The sequence below is a fragment of the Dermacentor variabilis genome, chromosome 7 (assembly GCF_050947875.1).
Source record: "Dermacentor variabilis isolate Ectoservices chromosome 7, ASM5094787v1, whole genome shotgun sequence".
Classification (NCBI taxonomy): domain Eukaryota; kingdom Metazoa; phylum Arthropoda; class Arachnida; order Ixodida; family Ixodidae; genus Dermacentor; species Dermacentor variabilis.
This window is the reverse complement of record NC_134574.1, coordinates 32,848,597-32,866,850: the sequence shown is the minus strand read 5'-3', so window position 1 is coordinate 32,866,850 and position 18,254 is coordinate 32,848,597. Positions and strand designations below refer to the sequence as shown.

Here is an 18,254-nt window from a genome sequence, read left to right as displayed (position 1 = left end):
CGTCAACTCCACGCGGCACACGGGGGTGAAGAAAAAATGAAGGCAAGAGCCCAAAGAAGTAATGCACTGGCCTGGCATGTAGGCGGATATTGCAGCTCTCGCGATGACGTGCATACTTTGTCAAAGGTACAAGAGCAGGAACGCCAGGTTACCCATGCTTAGTCACGACATACCTACTCTGCCGTGGCAAGTAGTCGGAGTCGACCTTTTCTACCACGAGAGCGATGAGTACCTTGTTATGGTAGATTTCTATTCTTTTTTTTTCGAGATCAAGCAGATGTGTCGAACAACAGCAGAAGCAATGACAAACGTGTGCATGCAGATTTTCGTCACTCATGGCATCCCAGCAAAAATATGCAGTGATAATGGCCCCCCGTTCAATAGTGCGTGCTTCCGCTTTTTTCCACACAGTTCGGCATCGTTCACGAGACTTCCAGTCCGCATTACCCTCGCGGTAAAGGCATGGCTGAAAAGGCCGTCCAAGAAGCAAAGAAACTGCTCAAGAAGTGCCGGTATGGAACGCTGGAGTTCTACAGTGCCTTGCTAGAATGAAGGAACATGCCAAGGCATGACCGCCTGAAGTCGCCCGCACAACGACTCATGGGCCGTCAGACTAAAACTAAACTGCCAGTACTTGACTGCCACCTCGAACCACAAACCGTGCCAACCGAAATTGTCCGAAAGCGACTCGAAGAAATAAGACGCAAACAACGCGTATTCTACAACAGAACAACGCAAAGTCTACCGGATATTCACAGGGACTCCACGGTGACTGTTTATGATACGACTCACAGGACATGGGCACCAGCAGTTGTCATAGGGCCGGCAAGTACACCGCGCTCTTATGTCGTTGCGACAGAGAATGGGCAGCATCTAAGACGCACACGGGAGCACCTGGGATCAACAGAAAGACAAGCTTTCACCCAGCAGAACGAGTGTACGATAGCGACCCCTCAGTCCTCCCCTCAACCGAGCAACACCGAGCAACAAGGACCTCAAGAGGTGCTCCGTAGAAGCACACGACAGCGTAGAGAGCCGCAACGGTATCCTCTCCGAGAACGCCACCAATAGACAGTTCAGTGAAAGCTGTGCACATTGACTTATTAGTTGTTTGTGCAATCTTTCATACAATCTCGTTTTTTTCTTTTTTGTCCTCAGAGGAAGGAAGATGTGACCAGTGTCTACATCATCAAGAATATCTTGATACGCTTGCGCAAGCCTGGTCGGGCCATGGCAAACCTCTGTCGGCGCAGTCGAGGAAGAAGATGGAACCGACGTACTCATCCTCCCAACTTGGTTGGGTAGCGGCTCGGGCTCAGGTGGCAGTCCTTGAAGTCGGCGGCTTGTCCGTCCGTGCACAGGAGTCCGCTCTGCCGAACTTCGTACTGGGCTTGTAAACGGTGCTCTAATTGGGAGTGGTAGCATGTACCCCGACCCTCCACCAGAAAAAATGTAACGTAGGTTGGAGACGGAGTGTTACAAAAGAGATGTTTCTCTTTAATGGCGGGCCAGAAGAAGAGCGTGCAGCCTAAGCACTTCATCGTCTCTCATGGCGCCGACCTTTGCGCGCGCCGTTCAGCGGTGCAGGAGCACCACATCTTTGTGTCAATATGCTGAAATTCTCTTCGAGCAATGCTCAGGCTCTCCGGTGGCAGGCGTTGAGGACCGGCGTGTAGTCGGGGTCCCAACATCACGATGTGAAGCGTAAAGCTGTGCCTGAGAGGGCGTGTGAGGAGATGTGAAGCAGTAGAAGTATTTCAGTAAGTCTGTGAGTTCGGCGAGAACATTCAGTCATAGCGGTCGAAGGAGCATTGACGTCGTCATTTCCGTGCAGGATGTAATGCCGAAAATGGTCAAGTGCGTTGTGCTCGTAGCCGTGATTTCGCCATGTCCCCAAGAAGTCCGAAGTGGCAAAGAAAATCTACTCCAGTGATCGCGTGCTTCACATCTGCCCAATGAATGTGCAACAAAACGTTCGGCGCAGCCGAAAGTTCATCTTTAAATATTGTTGCCCAAAGGATGCGTTGACGTGTCATTCATGGCTTGAAACTTGTATGCGGTGTGGCCTTGGCGGTACGCACGCGTCACCGGAATTGCAGTGACCTCGGTACATGTGTCCAACAAAAAGAGGGTTTTTGAAACTTTGTGCACGACATAAGAGAAAGGGTATTTGGATATTCTGGATACTTGAGACAAAAACTTCCGTGCAGTAGGCGTTGTCGCGTTTAGGTGGCGTGTGCTGATCTCTCGAAAGCGAACTTTTTGTAAGCGGAAATTTTGGCATATGGTTGATGATGAGGTTTTTTCACGCAGCCTCTACCAAATGAGAAGGGTCGTGCGATTCGGCCTGGCGCACCAGCCGCTTTCAGTGCGCGAGCGGCATGCTTCCCTGATGGGTGTAAGGCGCCACGCCCTTGTATGCATATTTTCAAAAGCGCCGATGGTACCAGCAGATGCGTGCAGTTTTCATGAGAAGGAGATGACGCATGGTTGCATGAGATGGAGCGCCGGCATCTTTCTCTTTGGTTCCACAGTGCTGTGAGTGCGCCCGATCCAGTGGACTTGTACCTTTAGTGACTTCCATTTCGCGGCGGGTTTATCCATCACAGAATCGGGAGCAGCTTCACTCACTTTTGCTGTGCTATCAAAAATATCAAAAATAGAAATCGGCGATGACGCGACCTCCAGCATTCTGTGTGCCAGAACGGCGAGCTCATCAAGTCCCCTGCCGGTGCCAGAAGCATGCACGCATTTGCAGGGAGGAAGTGCAGAGACTGTTGCTGAAGGAGGGAGTCGTCCATATTCGTTGACTTCTCCTCTAGAAGCTGTGGCACGCCGCATACCAACTGCGATAGTTTGCGGTCGCCAAGGTCTGCGCCGTTAGGAGCTGTTGCAGGTGCTTGTGCTCAAAGAGCGTGGTGTAGCAGAAGAGCTCTCTTTTCAGGGCGTCGTATAGCTGCTCGGTTGGAGGGGCGAGGATGAAGTGGCGTACCTCGGCTGCTTCGGTTAGTGGTAGAGCGGCAATAACGCGATGACACATTCTTTCTTCTAGCACAATTCTCCTGACTGAAAATTGGACTTTCACTTGTGTTAACCAAAGAGCAGGGTCTGCAGGCCAGAAACACGAGAACTCGAGAGCGACCGCTGAGACCAGAGGATATATCTGGGCTTCCTGGGCTTTCTCCGTTGGAGTAGAGGCGGTGGTCTTCATTCCGCTTACCACTTCCATTTTTCGATGAGCTGGCTAGCTGTCCCGGATATTTCAAGGCTGTAGCGCTTGCCTATCAAAAGTCCGGGTCACTAAATATGTGAAGGATAATTATATGGCTACGTTAAACTGTCTAACTATTTATTATAATAGGTATACAAGACTGCGCGGCAGAAGCTCCAGGAGCACGTCTGTTCTCTTCAGTAGCGTTAAGTCTGCTGCCCGGGTCCTTGCGTAACATGATCCAATGTTTCTTTTACCAGAACACTCCGGCAGAATTCCGGGCTCGCTGGTGGTCGCCAGACGCCGGAAACAAAAGCGAAACTCATTGAACCAAAACTGTGTGCACCTACAGCTTCGGACTTTCACTCGCCATGGAGCGTCATATCTCCTTATGGCTGTGCTTGTATAATGAAATTATTAGGTCTTATTTTTTGCATCGGTATGCTTTACTGAAAACTGCTGTGTAAATATGAGAGATGTACTTTCGATCTTCCTGCGCCAGTTTTATTGAAATGCATGTTGTATTTCTAAATAGAATGTCGAATTATTCACCAGCCTGCAGAACTTAGTTCTGTAACTTCTTTCGTGTTCGAACAAAAGTATCGCTTGCTTGTCCTTGCTGATTATAGTGTTTGCTATATGCTCTGATATATTGCATTTTCTATCATAGTCATTGTGATGTATTAGTTTACCGTAGCAGAGAATTATGAGCACATTGCCTAGCTGGACTGGAGCCTTCTTTAGCATGCTTTGAGATGCGGTGGATTGTATTCGTGGCCTCTCTCGTGGCACTTCCATTTTTGAATGAACGAAACGTATGGTTGCCTTATTGGAGCGCTGCGATGGATCTTCAAGAGCCGTGCAGTTCATTTTCATCCTGCCCCACAAACCGACAGAAAACGACGCCGAGCTAACTTTTTTACTAGTACATGGGTAAATGCAGAGGCCTGCTGCACTGCTGGTGCACATTTTGAGGAATGTGTCTCATAGTTTATTTTCAGTCAATATGGGCATTCTGTAGATGTTCTCAATCCGCCAACAAATGTCGCACGAACGTCCTTTGGATGATTGCTTAAACAAAAAGTCCCAGAAACGTCCTTCATCCTGACATAAATATCTTTAGAAGGTACTCGGGATTGTGCAATAAGAATAATGTACATTTAAACATCGCTTCAACGCTCCAATATACCATTATGATGTTCATGGGTCGTGTCAACGATCGTCAATTCGTGTCCGTGGAACTATCCCATGGACTTTGAAAAATGATCCACAGGCTTTTTACCTATGGCCTAGGTACGTTCGAATGTCCTGTTCGGATATCTGCAGGTCAACATTTCTAGAACGTTGGTCGTCCAATGGGGTGTTCTTATCTCGCACTAAATACACGTGAACCGTGTTCTTATTCACCGGCTCTGGAGGTGGTAGCCGAGCTTCTACAACATGTTTAGATATACAAGCTTCTATTTAACTCAAGATTCCGCAGACGACCATCAGCAAATAAGAACCCTACCGCGTTCCGGCTTCTTTCAGCAGCAGGCACTTGCCTGTTCTCAGAATGCAAATTCTTTCCTATTGCCATGCTATTTCCTCTTGAAATCTTTTGGAACGTGTAGTCTTCATTTTGCTACAAGCTTCGCGCATTGTCTGCAGCCTTCTTTCTAGCTGTACTCTTCGCCTGTCGTTTCATAATTTCTCTCTATTCTGAATAAGTAATACGTTTCTCAGTTGACTGTTACCGTTGCCCTTTATTCACTTCTTTTTGGTTTTGGGTTTCTTCTTATCTTTTCTCCAATAACCTTTCTAGTGAAACTTTCTTTTTCAATTTCTACCTTTGTTTGTTTCGCTGCACACCAGCCACCAAAACGCTGTGTTGCTCCTGGGCAGGGCAAATATTCTGAATTGATGTATTCATAGTTGTTATTCTCAACGTGGGCATATAATGATAGCTCTCGGCCATCAGTATACCTGTTATCATTGCACCACCGTGGCGCACTGTGCATCAAATAAATTTCAAGAAATATTTCTTCAGCTCGGCCGAATTTTTCCAACTTAGAGTTAATGTCGCTATGGAGTCATTGTCAAATACCATAGGTACTTATGGCACTTACGGCACTTATTCAAGCAATTGCCTCTTTTCTTAGAGTACTCTTTTGATCGGGGATGAGCGGTGACGCCATGAGGAAGGGCCAGAGCTGAACAGTAACATTATGACTGTAACACAGTGCCGTCATTACAGTGCCGTTGGAATGGCACTGTAATATAATTCCTTCCAATGTTTATTTTGTCCGTTTGTTCTTTATCTTAGATGTGCGACAGTGGAAAACATTTTGCAGCAAAGTTTAGGTTGCTGCTTGGTCTCTGGATGGGTACCTAAAACTTCTAATCAAAGGTATGGTGTCTGTGAAACGAAACCTAGGGCACCGGTTCTATGTGCAAAGAAAAAATGTTTAAATTGAGCAACATATTATAATTATCTTATCTATGATATTACTATAAAACAAGGGGTGCGGTTTTAAAAGCATTTGCAACATGTTTTCATCTTTGAAAAAACTATGTTTTCACATTGGGACGCACAACATTTGAAATCATTCTTTACACTGTGCATGCTTTTTCAACTCTCAAGGAACACCAAAGTGACATTTACTGTGCTGTTTATGCGCTGTACCTTTCTTATTTACACTTGCCTGTACAGTATGATGATGTAGGGAGATTAAAAGCAAGATAACTGAATATTACCCGGGAACCAATAGATTGTAATTGTGAACGAAGGATTCGCTCACAAGCATGCTTCAGGAAGGGAATTGCAATTTAGTAAATTAGGCCGGGGTGCATACGGCACACATACTCAGATGCTGACTGCAAGCTTATTATTATCACTAAAGGAAAATGTGTACAATCAGCGCAATTTCACGGTGCTAACACATAGGGGACAAACTTGGAGACTGAAAAAGGAGCTCGAAAACAAGGTAAGGACCGCACCAAGAGCGATGGGACGAAGAATGATAGGTGAAACGTTAAGAGACAAGAAGAGAGCGGTGTTGATGAGAGAGCAAACGGGCATAGCCGATATTCTAATTGACATTAAAACAAACAGATTGTGCTGGGCAGGCCATGTAATGCGTACGTTAGATAACCGGTGGACCTTTAGGGTTACGAAATGGGTGGCAAGTGAAGGGAAATGCGGTAGAGTACGCCAAACTCTAGGTGGGGTGATGAAATTAAGAAATGAGCAGGCGCACGTCGGAATCAGTTAACGCAGGACCGGGGTAAGTCGTACCCGTTTGTCACTTGGCGTTTGTCAATAGTCACTTGTCCCAATCTACGTTGTGGACATTGCGTCTCTATGAGTATTTTTTATGATTGTCTTGGAACGCAATTTTTGCAGTTATTTTATAGGACAAGAAGCATGGCTCTCATTTTAATAAATATTTTGAATTGAACTTTGTCGGGAATACATTTCCGGCAAAGTTGTCCGTTAAATGAACCACCTAAAATAAGATCTTACAAAGGCTTTTTACCTGGTTCAATTTTATACCAGTGCACAACTAAAAGAGCGGCCCTTTTCATTTTTCGTTATTTTGTCATTACGCTTTCAGGGATATTCAGATATTTCTATTCTCGATTTTCTATTTTTGATTTTTTGTTATGACGACCTAAAGTTACAGTACACGCGCTGGCGGGAAAGCTATTTTTGCTAACAATATTGAGTAAAAATAATTACAAAAATTTTTACAAGATATATAACACTTGCAAAGCCAGTAAAAATGTACCCTAAACGATCTATTCTAAAGAGAATAATCTGCATTTCTGCCGTTATGAAAAATTTGTTTCACAAACTTGGTGTCATACAATTGGGGTTCCCCAAAAAATGACAGCGACAGCCAATATGTTTGCAAATGCAGGTATTTGCTAGGACAGAAGGAAGGTGCATACATGTTACATGTTTGTGTGTGATTGTGTTTAACATGTGTTCTTGCGTTTGTGTGCGCGTATGCGCGTACTTGCATGCTCACGCTTCCGTGAGCGATTGGGTTGTATTAGCGTGTGCGTGCTTGCGTTTGTACACGCACGCATGTTCGTTCATACGCCCACCTGGGCGCGTGTATTATTGTGTTAGTGTGTGCGTCAGTTGGTGAACGTGCGTATGTGCGGTCATGTGTATGTGTAGCGCACGTGTGTTGGAGCGTTCGTAAACAAACGAGTGCGTGTCCGTATGCGTTTGCGGGTCAATGTGTGCACGATCGATTGCCTAGGTGCGTGTGTATTTTGTTGGGCTCGCCTACGTGTGTGCATACATGTGTTCACGCCTGCATTCCTGCGTGCGTATGTCTGTATCGACATGCTTTCGGCTACGTGTGTACGAGCGTGTGTATGTGAGCGGGCGTGAGTAAATGCCGTGTACCTTCTGTGTGTGTGATCACGCGGGCGTGTTGCGTGCGTGTCTACAAGCGTGTTTTTGCATGTGCACGCATCTGTATGTGCGCACGTAACTTTGCATCTGCTTACGTGTTTGCTTGAGTATCTGTTCGTGTGTGTGCACCTGCCTGCATGCACGTGGGTGGACGTCTGCATACGCATTTGTGCGTGCAAGCGTGTCTGTTTCTAGTGCGTACACATTTGTGCACGAGTATGCCAGTGTTTTCGCATGCAACGTTTGCGAGTGCTCCCACTCGCTCTAGTACTTTGTGCGAAAAACTTTTCTCCCTACCTTTTCTCCAACTTCGGTGAGGTCTCCGGCTGGTAGGCGATCCATGTCGTCCAGCAACCCGCAGGCATTCATCACTCGCATGTAGCGAGTGGTATCGAGTGGCTTCCCAAACAGGATGTTGTCCCTAATGGACATGTTGTAGATGCAGGCATTCTGTGGCACGAAGGCCAGCTTCCCCTGCGTTTGTAGAAGCCTCAGGTTAGATCTGCCGAGAGCGGGACGAGGTCAGTACTTGCAGCGTTTGTGCTGTACTCGACTCTTTTCTTTTTGTTGTATTTTTGTTAGCTGCCCAGCTGCCTAGCGAGGTTATCCTAGGGGGGGTGCAGACGGGACATATTTGATGGGGGTAGGAGACCGAATAGGAAATTGTTTTCGCATGTCGGGCTATGCCTGGTATTCTTCGTAAAAAATTTTTGAGGGTGGAGGGTTGCACATGTGCCCACTGTTCGCCCAATACCCATATATAGGTGATTAGCTCTGCAGGCTCCTTTTTAATATGAACATCAGTGGAACCGTAAGTAGGTGTACAGCGCTGACAAAGAGTAGACCTAAACGGTGTGTACTTGTCCACCAGCCATCCTGCACGCTATACGTACTATTTCTCGTTTTCTTTAGAGCAATTAACACGTTTACGACTGGAATAACAAAGAGTTTCTTTATGCACCAATATTCAAACAAGAATAATGCTTTCTTAAATTTAACTAGTAGGGCGGTCCCTGAAGGGCTTTATCCAAGAAGATTAAAATGTATAGATGCGTAAAAAAAGTGGTGACGTAAGACAGATGACGGTGACGCCTCGTGAACGTTGAAGCTAGTTTTTGGGAAACGTTTCCACCTTCACAAGCTGGCAATGTGAGGACGTAACATGTCGTTACGAATAGCATCACGTCTGTGCTGATGTCGCTTAATTGGACACAAGCAAAGACACACACAGGCAAACACGCATATATATATATATATATATATATATATATATATATATATATATATATCTTCGCAGAAAATCTCAGGTGGGACTTGCCAGGTGACGTGTTGACCTTACACTCAAGCTCCCCTTGCCGGATTGAATGGCCGACTAACGCACACTACGGCTCGCTCTGTAAAAGATCATGTCATGTGTGGCGAGCATTGCTACAGCTTGCCATTACTTACTTAGTGAACCTAATTATTCGGTATTATTCTTATTGGGCGAAATTAATAATTTGCTGCCAATTTGAGTTAGGCTTAAAGATATAACAAAAATTGTCGTGTGTCGACGGTGAAGAAGCACGCAGCAGTTGAAATTTCCGGAAATGTATACTTACTGGTTACTGGGCCCAAGAAAGCAGGCGACCCTCAACGCACAACGATTCGCAACGATCACAGTCGGCGATCGTCGCAAATCTGATCGGCGGGCCCAGCGCGCCGGCTTTTATACATGGCTCATCGAACGTTCCAGTGTAGTCGCTGGTGCCCGCGTGCCTTCCAGAAAGAGCAACACTATTTATTTCGCGCACGCACTGTGATTACACAAAGTTCGCCCGTAGCATACACAACAGCTAGAATCGGCGATGAGTGTCGAGTAAATTTCAAGTCATGCAGGCACGTCTTGCGCTGAGCGACAACTTGATGTTGTTTTGTGGGTGGAGAAATGCAGTCCCCACATGCAACATAACTTATACATCACCATTTATTGTCCCTTAGAGACTGCCGTCAGGCTATTACGGGGGAGGGGGGAGCGGGCAAAGCCGTCAATAAACACTATGGGCTGTATTACGCAATTGTTAATCACTTATACAAAAAAGGTGCACGAGTCAATATTTTTGATTACCCGTATTGTACTTAATTGGGCTGAAGTAATATAATCGTAAGTAATCTTAATTAGACCTAGGTCGTCCTAATTACTCTACAAATTCATTTACCCGCGCATTGTGGGGTTTTACGTACAAAAAACACTTTCTCATTATCAGGCACGCCGTAGTCTGGAGGACTGCGGCAATTTCGACCACGTGGGGTTCTTTAACGTGCACCTAAATCTAAGCACACGGGTGTATTCGCATTTCTTTTTTTACGGGGTTTTACTTGTCAAAACCACTTTCTTATTATGAGGCACGCCGTATAGGAGGACTTCGGAAATTTCGACCACCTGTGGTTCTTTAACGTGCACCTAAATCTGAGTACACGGGGGTTTTCGCATTTCGCCCCCATTGAAATGCGGCCGCCGTGGCCGGGATTCCATCCCGCGACCCCGTGCTCATCAGCCTAACATCACAGCCACTTAGCAACCATGGCGGGTACGAAATTTGCTTAGTTTATCGTATTTATCCTCAAGTAACCCCGATTAGTGCTAATCAGTTTTATGTTAGTCATTCAAAATCAAACTTAAAAAACATCAATAATCTTAAATGATATTGATTTAGCAATTTAGTTCATTTTTAGAATGCACACAATTAGCCAAAAAGTTTTTTAGTCGTATTTAGTTCATAAATAAGGAATGTATGAATGAAATAATTAATTATTGTCTGTTAGGCTTCCTTACGCTCCAATCGTGTTAAGGAGTTAAGGAGGAACTCATTTTATCGTAAGTATTTTTATTAGGCTTATATCAGCCTTATATTTCCTAATACATACCAGTATCTCTCTCTCTCTCTCTCTTTCTATATATATATATATATATATATATATATATATATATAGAATGCAGTTGTTACTGACTGAGCTTGTGCCTGGTGAGATATGTGCTTGCTGTGTGAAACACCATTGAAATTGGTAGCACAAAACATCGTTGCAGAAATAGCAAAGTTTCTGACGTTATCACAAGCACGTACATTAGGACGAAGCAGCGCAGTGGACGGGTCGGGTGAAAAACGGCCAGGACATTGGGCTGTTTCGCCTTAATGCGCGTGAATAGACAAACCCAGCTAAGAAGCTATCTTCAAGAAAGTGTTCGCTTGCACACAAATGCGCCTACCAACCAAATGAAGGACACTCAACGCTTCACGAATGTTATTACCGTGCTTGACATCGAAAATAAATAAAGGGTGCTCGGTTTTATTCTTTTCAAACAGCTCTTGCACCCGATTTTTTTTTTTCGCGACAAGCTGTAGTGTAGTACAAGTTCATTGTGATAGAATATCTCGTTGCTCGTTTGTGAAACATACTTGGCGTCTGAAATTGCGCATGTCATCCACATTTTACTTGAAGCCCTAAAATTACAAGCAAGGCAGTCACTAGTTTTCCTTGGGGTTCACATCGTTGAAGCGGTATTCTACATTAGAAATTTTGTTTAAAAGGCACTACAACTAACGCACTGCAGTTTTCCAGGGTCTGCACGTGGTGATGCTGAATATAAACTGTTCAGCGCCTCGAGTAACAAGAGAGAGAGAGAGAGAGCACGCGTAGCGAGAGTGCAGCGAAAAACAACAGAAAGAGCAGGCCTAGTGTGAGGGGGCACGAGCAACCAGAGAGAGTGCACGGCCAGCGATAGCGCCACGAGCAACGAATGAGCAATCAAGGGCTGCGCGATTGCAACGACGGTGCCTCTTTTATTTATTCCTTTCGTCTCCTTCCTCTTACCCAAGGCATTCAGCCGTGCTCCCTACAGAGCTGCGGAAATTAGCACCTCTTCCTCTTCGCCATCACACACCCACACACTGCCACGAACAACGAAAGAGAGGGCAGGCGCAGCCAGAGCGCCACGAGCTATATATAGAAAGAGCACGCGTAGGTGCAAGATGGCGCCAAGCCTCAATTTCTCCTGTAGGCACCAGCGCCACTACTTCCCCAAGCGGAGAGCTACACCACCTACTATCAGGTCGCCGGCACCATGAGGCACTCGCGATTTCTGTGATATTTGCAAAATGGGTTACTCGTTTCACCGTTGTTTCGCGTTGACTCTATTGGTCTGGTAGCCAAAGAGGCAACCACTTTTGTCTGGTCAACCCCCTAAACCGTAACAAGTGAACCAGGGTCCTGCAGCTGCCTATCAATTTCTAGAGTTCCACGTGTTAATGGTATGAAAAGGAACGCAGTGAACAGAATAAGGTCTTAACGCGAAAGTTTCTTGTTTTCCTTAAAGGACCACCTGCAACGAAATTTCACTTGGGCGAAATTGACTTTAAATGCCTAGCGTATACTCTCAAAGTATTCTTGGCAAAGCCATAGAGATGGTAATTGCCTGATTTTGTTATCAGCCATTCAATAGCACCTATGCAGACGACGCGTGCATCACCGCATTCGTGGTCACTACCTTCGTGCGCATTCGTGGTCACTACCTGTCCTAAGCAGATGTATTCCCTTACTACTTCCAGTGCCTCGCTACCTATCATAGACTGCTGTTCTCTTCCCAGAATGTTAAACATCACTTTAGTTTTCTACAGATCAATTTTTAGACACAACCATCTGTTTTGCTTCTCCAGCTCACTGAGCATGCATTGCAGTTGGTCCCCTGAGTTATTAAGCACGGCAAAATCATCAGCGAATCGTAATTTACTAAGGTATTATCCTTTAACGCTTCTCCCAAATTCTTCCCAATCCAGGTCTCTGAATATCTCCTGTAAACGCGCTGTGAATAGCATTGGATAAATCGTATCTCCCTGCCTGACGCCTTTCTTTATTGGGATTATGTTGCTTTCGTTATGGAGCACTACAGTGGCTGTGGAGCCGCTATAGATATCTTCCAGTATATTTACATACGTCTCGTGCACACCATGATTCCGTAATGCCTCCATGACTGCTGAGGTTACGAGAGAATCAAACGATTTCTCGTAATCAATGAAAGCTCTATATAAGGGTTGGTTATATGCGACACATTTCTCTATCGCCTGATTGATAGTGTGAATATGGTCTATTGTTGAGTAGCCTTTACGGAATCCTGCCTGGTACTTTGGTTGACAGAAGTCTAAGGTGTTCCTGATTCTATTCGCGGTTACCTTAGTAAATAATTTGTAGGTAACCGACAGTAGGCTGATCGGTCTGTAAATTTTCAAGTCTTTGGCGTCCCCTTTCTTATGAATTAGCATTATGTTAGCGTTCTTCCAAAATTCCGGTACGCTCGAAGTCATGAGGCATTGCATATAGAGGGTGGCCAGTTTTTCTAGAACAATCTTCCCACCATCCTTCAACAAATCTGCTGTTACGTGATCCTCGCCAGCTGCCTTCCCCCTTCGCATAGCCTCCAAGGCTTCCTTTACTTCTTCCGGCGTTACTTCTGGGCCTTCATACTCATCTAGACTATTCCCTCTTCCATTCTCGTCGTGCGTGCCACTGATACTGTATAAATCTCTATAGAATTCCTCAGCCACTTGAACTATCGCATCCATATTAGTAATGATATTGCCGGCTTTGTCTCTTAACGCATACGTCTGATTCCTGCCCATTCCTAGTTTCTTCACGGCTTTCAGGCTTCCTCCACTCCTGAGAACGTGTTTAATTCTAGCCATAATATACTTCCTTATGTCAGCTGTCTTACGCTTGTTGATTAACTTAGAAAGTTCTGCCAGTTCTATTCTAGCTGTAGGATTAGAGGCTTTCATAGATTGACGTTTCTTAAACAGATCTTTCCTCTCTTGCGATAGCTTACTGACATCTTGTTTAACCGAGTTGCCACCGACTTCTATTGCACACTCCTTAATGATGAGCATAAGAATGTTGTTCATATCTTCAACACTAAGGTCCTCTTCCGGAGTTAAGGCAGAATACCTGTTCTGTAGTTTGATCTGGAATTCCTCTATTTTTGCTGTTACCGCTAACTAATTGATCGGCTTCTTATGCACCAGTTTCTTCCATTCCCTCCTCAAGTCTAGGCTAATTCGAGTTCTTACCATCATATGGTCACTGCAGCGCACCTTGCCGAGCACGTCCACATTTTGTATGATGCCAGGGTCAGCGCAGAGTATTAGGTCTATTTCTTTCTAGTCTCCCCATTCGGGCTCCTCCACGTCCATTTTCGGTTATCCCACTTGCGGAGGAAAGTATTCACCATCCGCATATTATTCTGTTCGACAAACTCTACTAATACCTCTCCCCTGCTATTCCTAGAGCCTATGCCATATTACCCCCCTGACTTGTCTCCACACTGCTTCTTGCCTACCGTGGCATTGTAGTCACCCATCAGTAGAGTACATATTGTTTTGAATTTAGCCATCGCCGATTCCACGTCTTCATAGAAGCTTTCGACTGCCTGGTCATCATGGCTGGATGTAGGGGCGTAGACCTGCACGACCTTCAATTTGTACCTGTTATTAACTTTCAGAACAAGACCTGCCACCCTCTCGTTAATGCTATAGAATTCGTGTATGTTACCAACTATATTCTTATTTATCAGGAATGCGACTCCTACTTCTCGTCTCTCCGCTAAGCCCCGGTAGCACAGGACGTGCCTACTTTTAAGCACTGTATAAGCTTCTTTCGTCCTTCTATCTTCCCTGAGCCCTATTATAACCCATTGAATGCCCTCTAATTCCTCCAATAGCAGTGCTAGACTCGCCTTACTAGATAACGTTCTAGCGTTATCTAGTGAGACGTGTGCGCCTGGTGACAGAGCGGAGGCGATGCGGGTTTGGTGAATGTTGAAGAACCGTACGCACCTGTTGAGATCTCGGATGTGCCAAGCTGCACCTACATAGCCAGGCGCATCATTCGCTCATGATTTGAGAGTTGACGGGCGTCCCTTTCGGTGTGCATTTTCCCTGTCGCACTCGTATATTTGAGCAATTTTAGAATGCAGATGCCTCGCATGGCCGTCGTGTACTCGAATATGTGTTTGAGCACGAGCAATGGCTACGCATTACACTGCGCTGAGTAACTGAAGGCCGCACACGCAGCAGGCAAGTCCACCTCGGATCAACGAACGCGCACTAACCATGTATACTGCAGATCACCGTAGTGCGCAACTACATTTTAAGAGCAGAGTAACACATCAAGATTTGCTTGGTAAACACATTCTCGCAGTCACCGTAAGTACGATATGCCGCAATGGTGCACGGAAACCAACCGTAACGTTCAAAAGTAAAATGTATTCAAGGACGATATCATTGAGCGAACATTTCCGGTAGTGCATCATCTTCAAGATATTTCGTGCGTCACTACACCGGACGCCTAGATGAACGAAATCCTTTCTCACGAAGGAGAACGAGACGCAGCGGCCATGGTGTAAATGTGGCGGTGAGCCATGCAGAAATGCATTGCGGCCAGAGCGAAAGGGGCGAAGCTTTATCACGGCCGCAGCCCGGCCTGTCCGTCCGTGCCTTTACGCAAAGCCTCAGCTACTTATCCTAATTTACTGCAGATGGTGGTACTTGTCCGATCGGTCGACGAGTCCGGCGTTTCCAGCGTGCGAGGCAGCCGCCTGTAAAGCCGAACAGCTCATGCAGGAGACGCTAAGGTTGCTAAAATTTTACCCTGCACATTAAACGTGGCCAGAAGCAGTGCAGCTGTTGCCGCAGCGCTAGCGAATAAGTGCGCGGTGAGCGCGCGCCTCTTTGTCGAAGGTGCAACGCAACACGTTCGCTTTGGTGAACGTGAACGCAAGCTGCTGGTCAGCCAAGCTTGCGCGAAATGCACGCTCTTCTGTCTGCTCCGAGACGTGCGAAAGGAGACGTTCTACTGCCGCGCCAACCATACCAGAGTGTAGAGCGTCCAATTTTTGCCAATGCAGCGTAACTGCTCCACGCGTGGATCGCGTCCGTGTTAAGTCGAACCCCACCTTTAGCTTGCCACCCCAATGCGCTCTTCTTGGAGCGGAGGCAGAATCCATCAAGGCCCTACCATTGAACGTAGATAACGAGATATACCAGACTGAACTCGGAGGATACTTTGAAATAAAAGGCGCGCAAAAGCGTTGTCACAGTGCACGAAGCCGCTGACAAAGTATGCTTCTGTGCCTAACAAAGGTGAAGGACTTGTTCGCTGATAAACATGAACGGGATAGATGGTACAAGCAAAGAAAGCAGGGAGCGCGGACGCTGGTCCTCCAAATTGTTCACTGTATGTCACTTCCGCCGGGCAATAATGGCGGCGTTCTTTTTTAATTCCGGCATGAAAAACATTGAGTTCTGCAAGCTCTTTGTGACGCAGTGAGCTGTATTTTAAGCGCAAGATTTAGCACAAAGGCTATTTCATGTCTAAGATATCTGAAACACGGTTTTGTACGTGGTCGAAAATTTTGTTGCAGTTAGCCTTTAGTGTTTGCTAATATTCGGGGTAGCGGTTACAAGGTAGCTTTTCTGTGTAACACAGTCACTAAACCTGCCCATCACGATGAGTATACCAGTGGAAGTCTACTTCGACGTGCTTTCAGTGAAGCCTTGAACGTCGGTTGGCTGATATGTGTGTACTACGCACAATGTGCTTTCTAGTTGTTGTCGAGAAGTGCACGCTTGAACGGTGACATTTCTGTTGTAGCAAAGTGCAAGCAGTTGACTGCGTTAGCACCATCGAATGATTATGTTGCGCATTTATCAAAAGAATACGCAGTGTACAATTTGGAATCTTGACTCCGCAAGCTCTGCTTCGAGAAGATAGCCGCGATTTGAGCTTCTTTGGCTTTCGGTTGTCCTTTGATACCGGTGCAAGCGAAGCCCATGCTATAGCGTTCAAGCCCTATACGGAACGAAATTCTCGATTATGGTCGAGAATGCTAGCTTCTGCATAGTCCAACATTCTGGATTGAGTCACTTGAGTTTACTCGGCGTGACGGTGCAGATTGCGCCCTACAATCGTGAGCTACAGGATTCGGATTGTGGAAAATTGTTGTGAAAAGTATCCGCGCAGAATTGCACTCCCCCGATCAGACTCGATTGTCATCAAACGCCGGGATGAGCTTAGTGGAATTCGCGTTACGCTGCTAAGCAGGAGTCGCGAACCGCGCATCGGGATCACGGTGAAGAAGACCACTTTGTCAAAATTATTCCGGGGTCTCCCTCTACGGTGTATCTCATAATCAAATCGTGGTTTTGGCACGGAAACCCTAGAAGTTTTTATTGTTACCAATCGTCATCTGAAGCGCCTGCGTGAAAGTAGTATCAATTCATCAATGGTTGCGGGACCTCACAGACGTCGCAGTCGTCATTTTTCTCGAAGCGATTGTAAAGGAGTCTCTGTTCGTATTTGTGAGGCGAACGTCTACTCCGGTTCTCTCACGATTTTTTTTACTTTTGTGAATAATTTACCTCTTTCGTCTTTTCAGTTTTTACCGTGCAGTAATATCACATCATATCACGACACTCGCTGCACCTGCACGAAGCAGCCCGCTCCTGTGGGCACTAAGCAGTGGTGCCTAACTGGGGCTGCGAGCACTACAGTACGCTTTCATAATGGACCCCTGTTGTACGCCAGAGCCCCTGGAGTGACTGTTCGAGATTTATAATACATTATCACGCAAAAGTGAGCAAGGGCGTCCCACTTGGCACTCTCAAAAATAGCGGTCGTGCACGCTTGACTTCTCTCTTTAAAGGGAAGCTGAAAGGTTTTCCAGAAAAAATGAGTGAACATCTGTACATAATGGTTTTCAACCCTCCGAATTCGAATATCGTATCAAATTTGAGCGAAAGAAAGCGCAAATATATTTTATTTCGACGAAAAGTGCAGCAGCGGACAAGCCCAGCTCGCGCGTCTCGTTTCCGCCTGTGATTGGTCGGGCGCCTCGTTACGTCAACACTAGTGTTCGTCCGAACGGACCGCTGCCGCTACACATGAAGCGCGGTGCCAGGTAGTTTGGTGCTGTTTTTCTGAGACGGTGATGGAAAATTTAGAGAGACTGCGTTTTTCTGAGGAGTTCGGCGTTACTCCCTACATGTACGAGCCGATTGCGATGAGCCAGCCTCTCGATGAAGCAAACGATGCTGGTGCGAGCAGTGCTTTCGACGCGAACGAAAGCGAAGTCTTGGGATCTCCTCGTGTTGGACATACTTTTTGGTGAGTATGTTTTTTGCAAAGCGATCTAGTGATCTGGCCGATCTTTCGCCGATCTAGTGAGCTCGTTTCCGGTTAAACAACTGTAGTTTTGGGGTTCGTGCATGCCTCCTGGTGGAACGTAAGCGGGGATGCGACCTTCGGCATTTGTGCGCTGTCCAAAGCTGTCGGCAATCTACAAAGACGGTTTAAACGCGTGAAAAGCTTCCCGCTTCATGCAGTACGTGTAGTGACCTTCATCTGTGCGCCATCCGCACACTACTCGTAACCGAAGTCGTAAAGGCTGCGAATTCCGTCGGCTACGTGAGACGGTCGGTTTCTCGCTGTGCGCGAGAGAAGGGGGGAGCGTAGCGTCCTGGCGTGCGCCGCCTTTCCAGCACATGCAAACTCTACATTTGCACTGCGTTGTGGTAGCTGTATGCAGGCTGTTTAACGACACACATG

General features: G+C 46.2%; 1 protein-coding gene across 1 annotated transcript in view; it reads right to left on the bottom strand.

Annotated features, from left to right (window-relative positions):
- The window catches only part of LOC142588588 (ATP-binding cassette sub-family C member 3-like), a 182,477-nt gene that overhangs the window by 67,789 nt on the left and 96,434 nt on the right, over positions 1–18,254 (bottom strand). Inside the window, exon 12 of the mRNA XM_075700424.1 lies at positions 7,920–8,096. Within this exon, the coding sequence (XP_075556539.1) occupies positions 7,920–8,096 (177 nt within the window). The remainder of the gene's footprint in view (positions 1–7,919; positions 8,097–18,254) is intronic.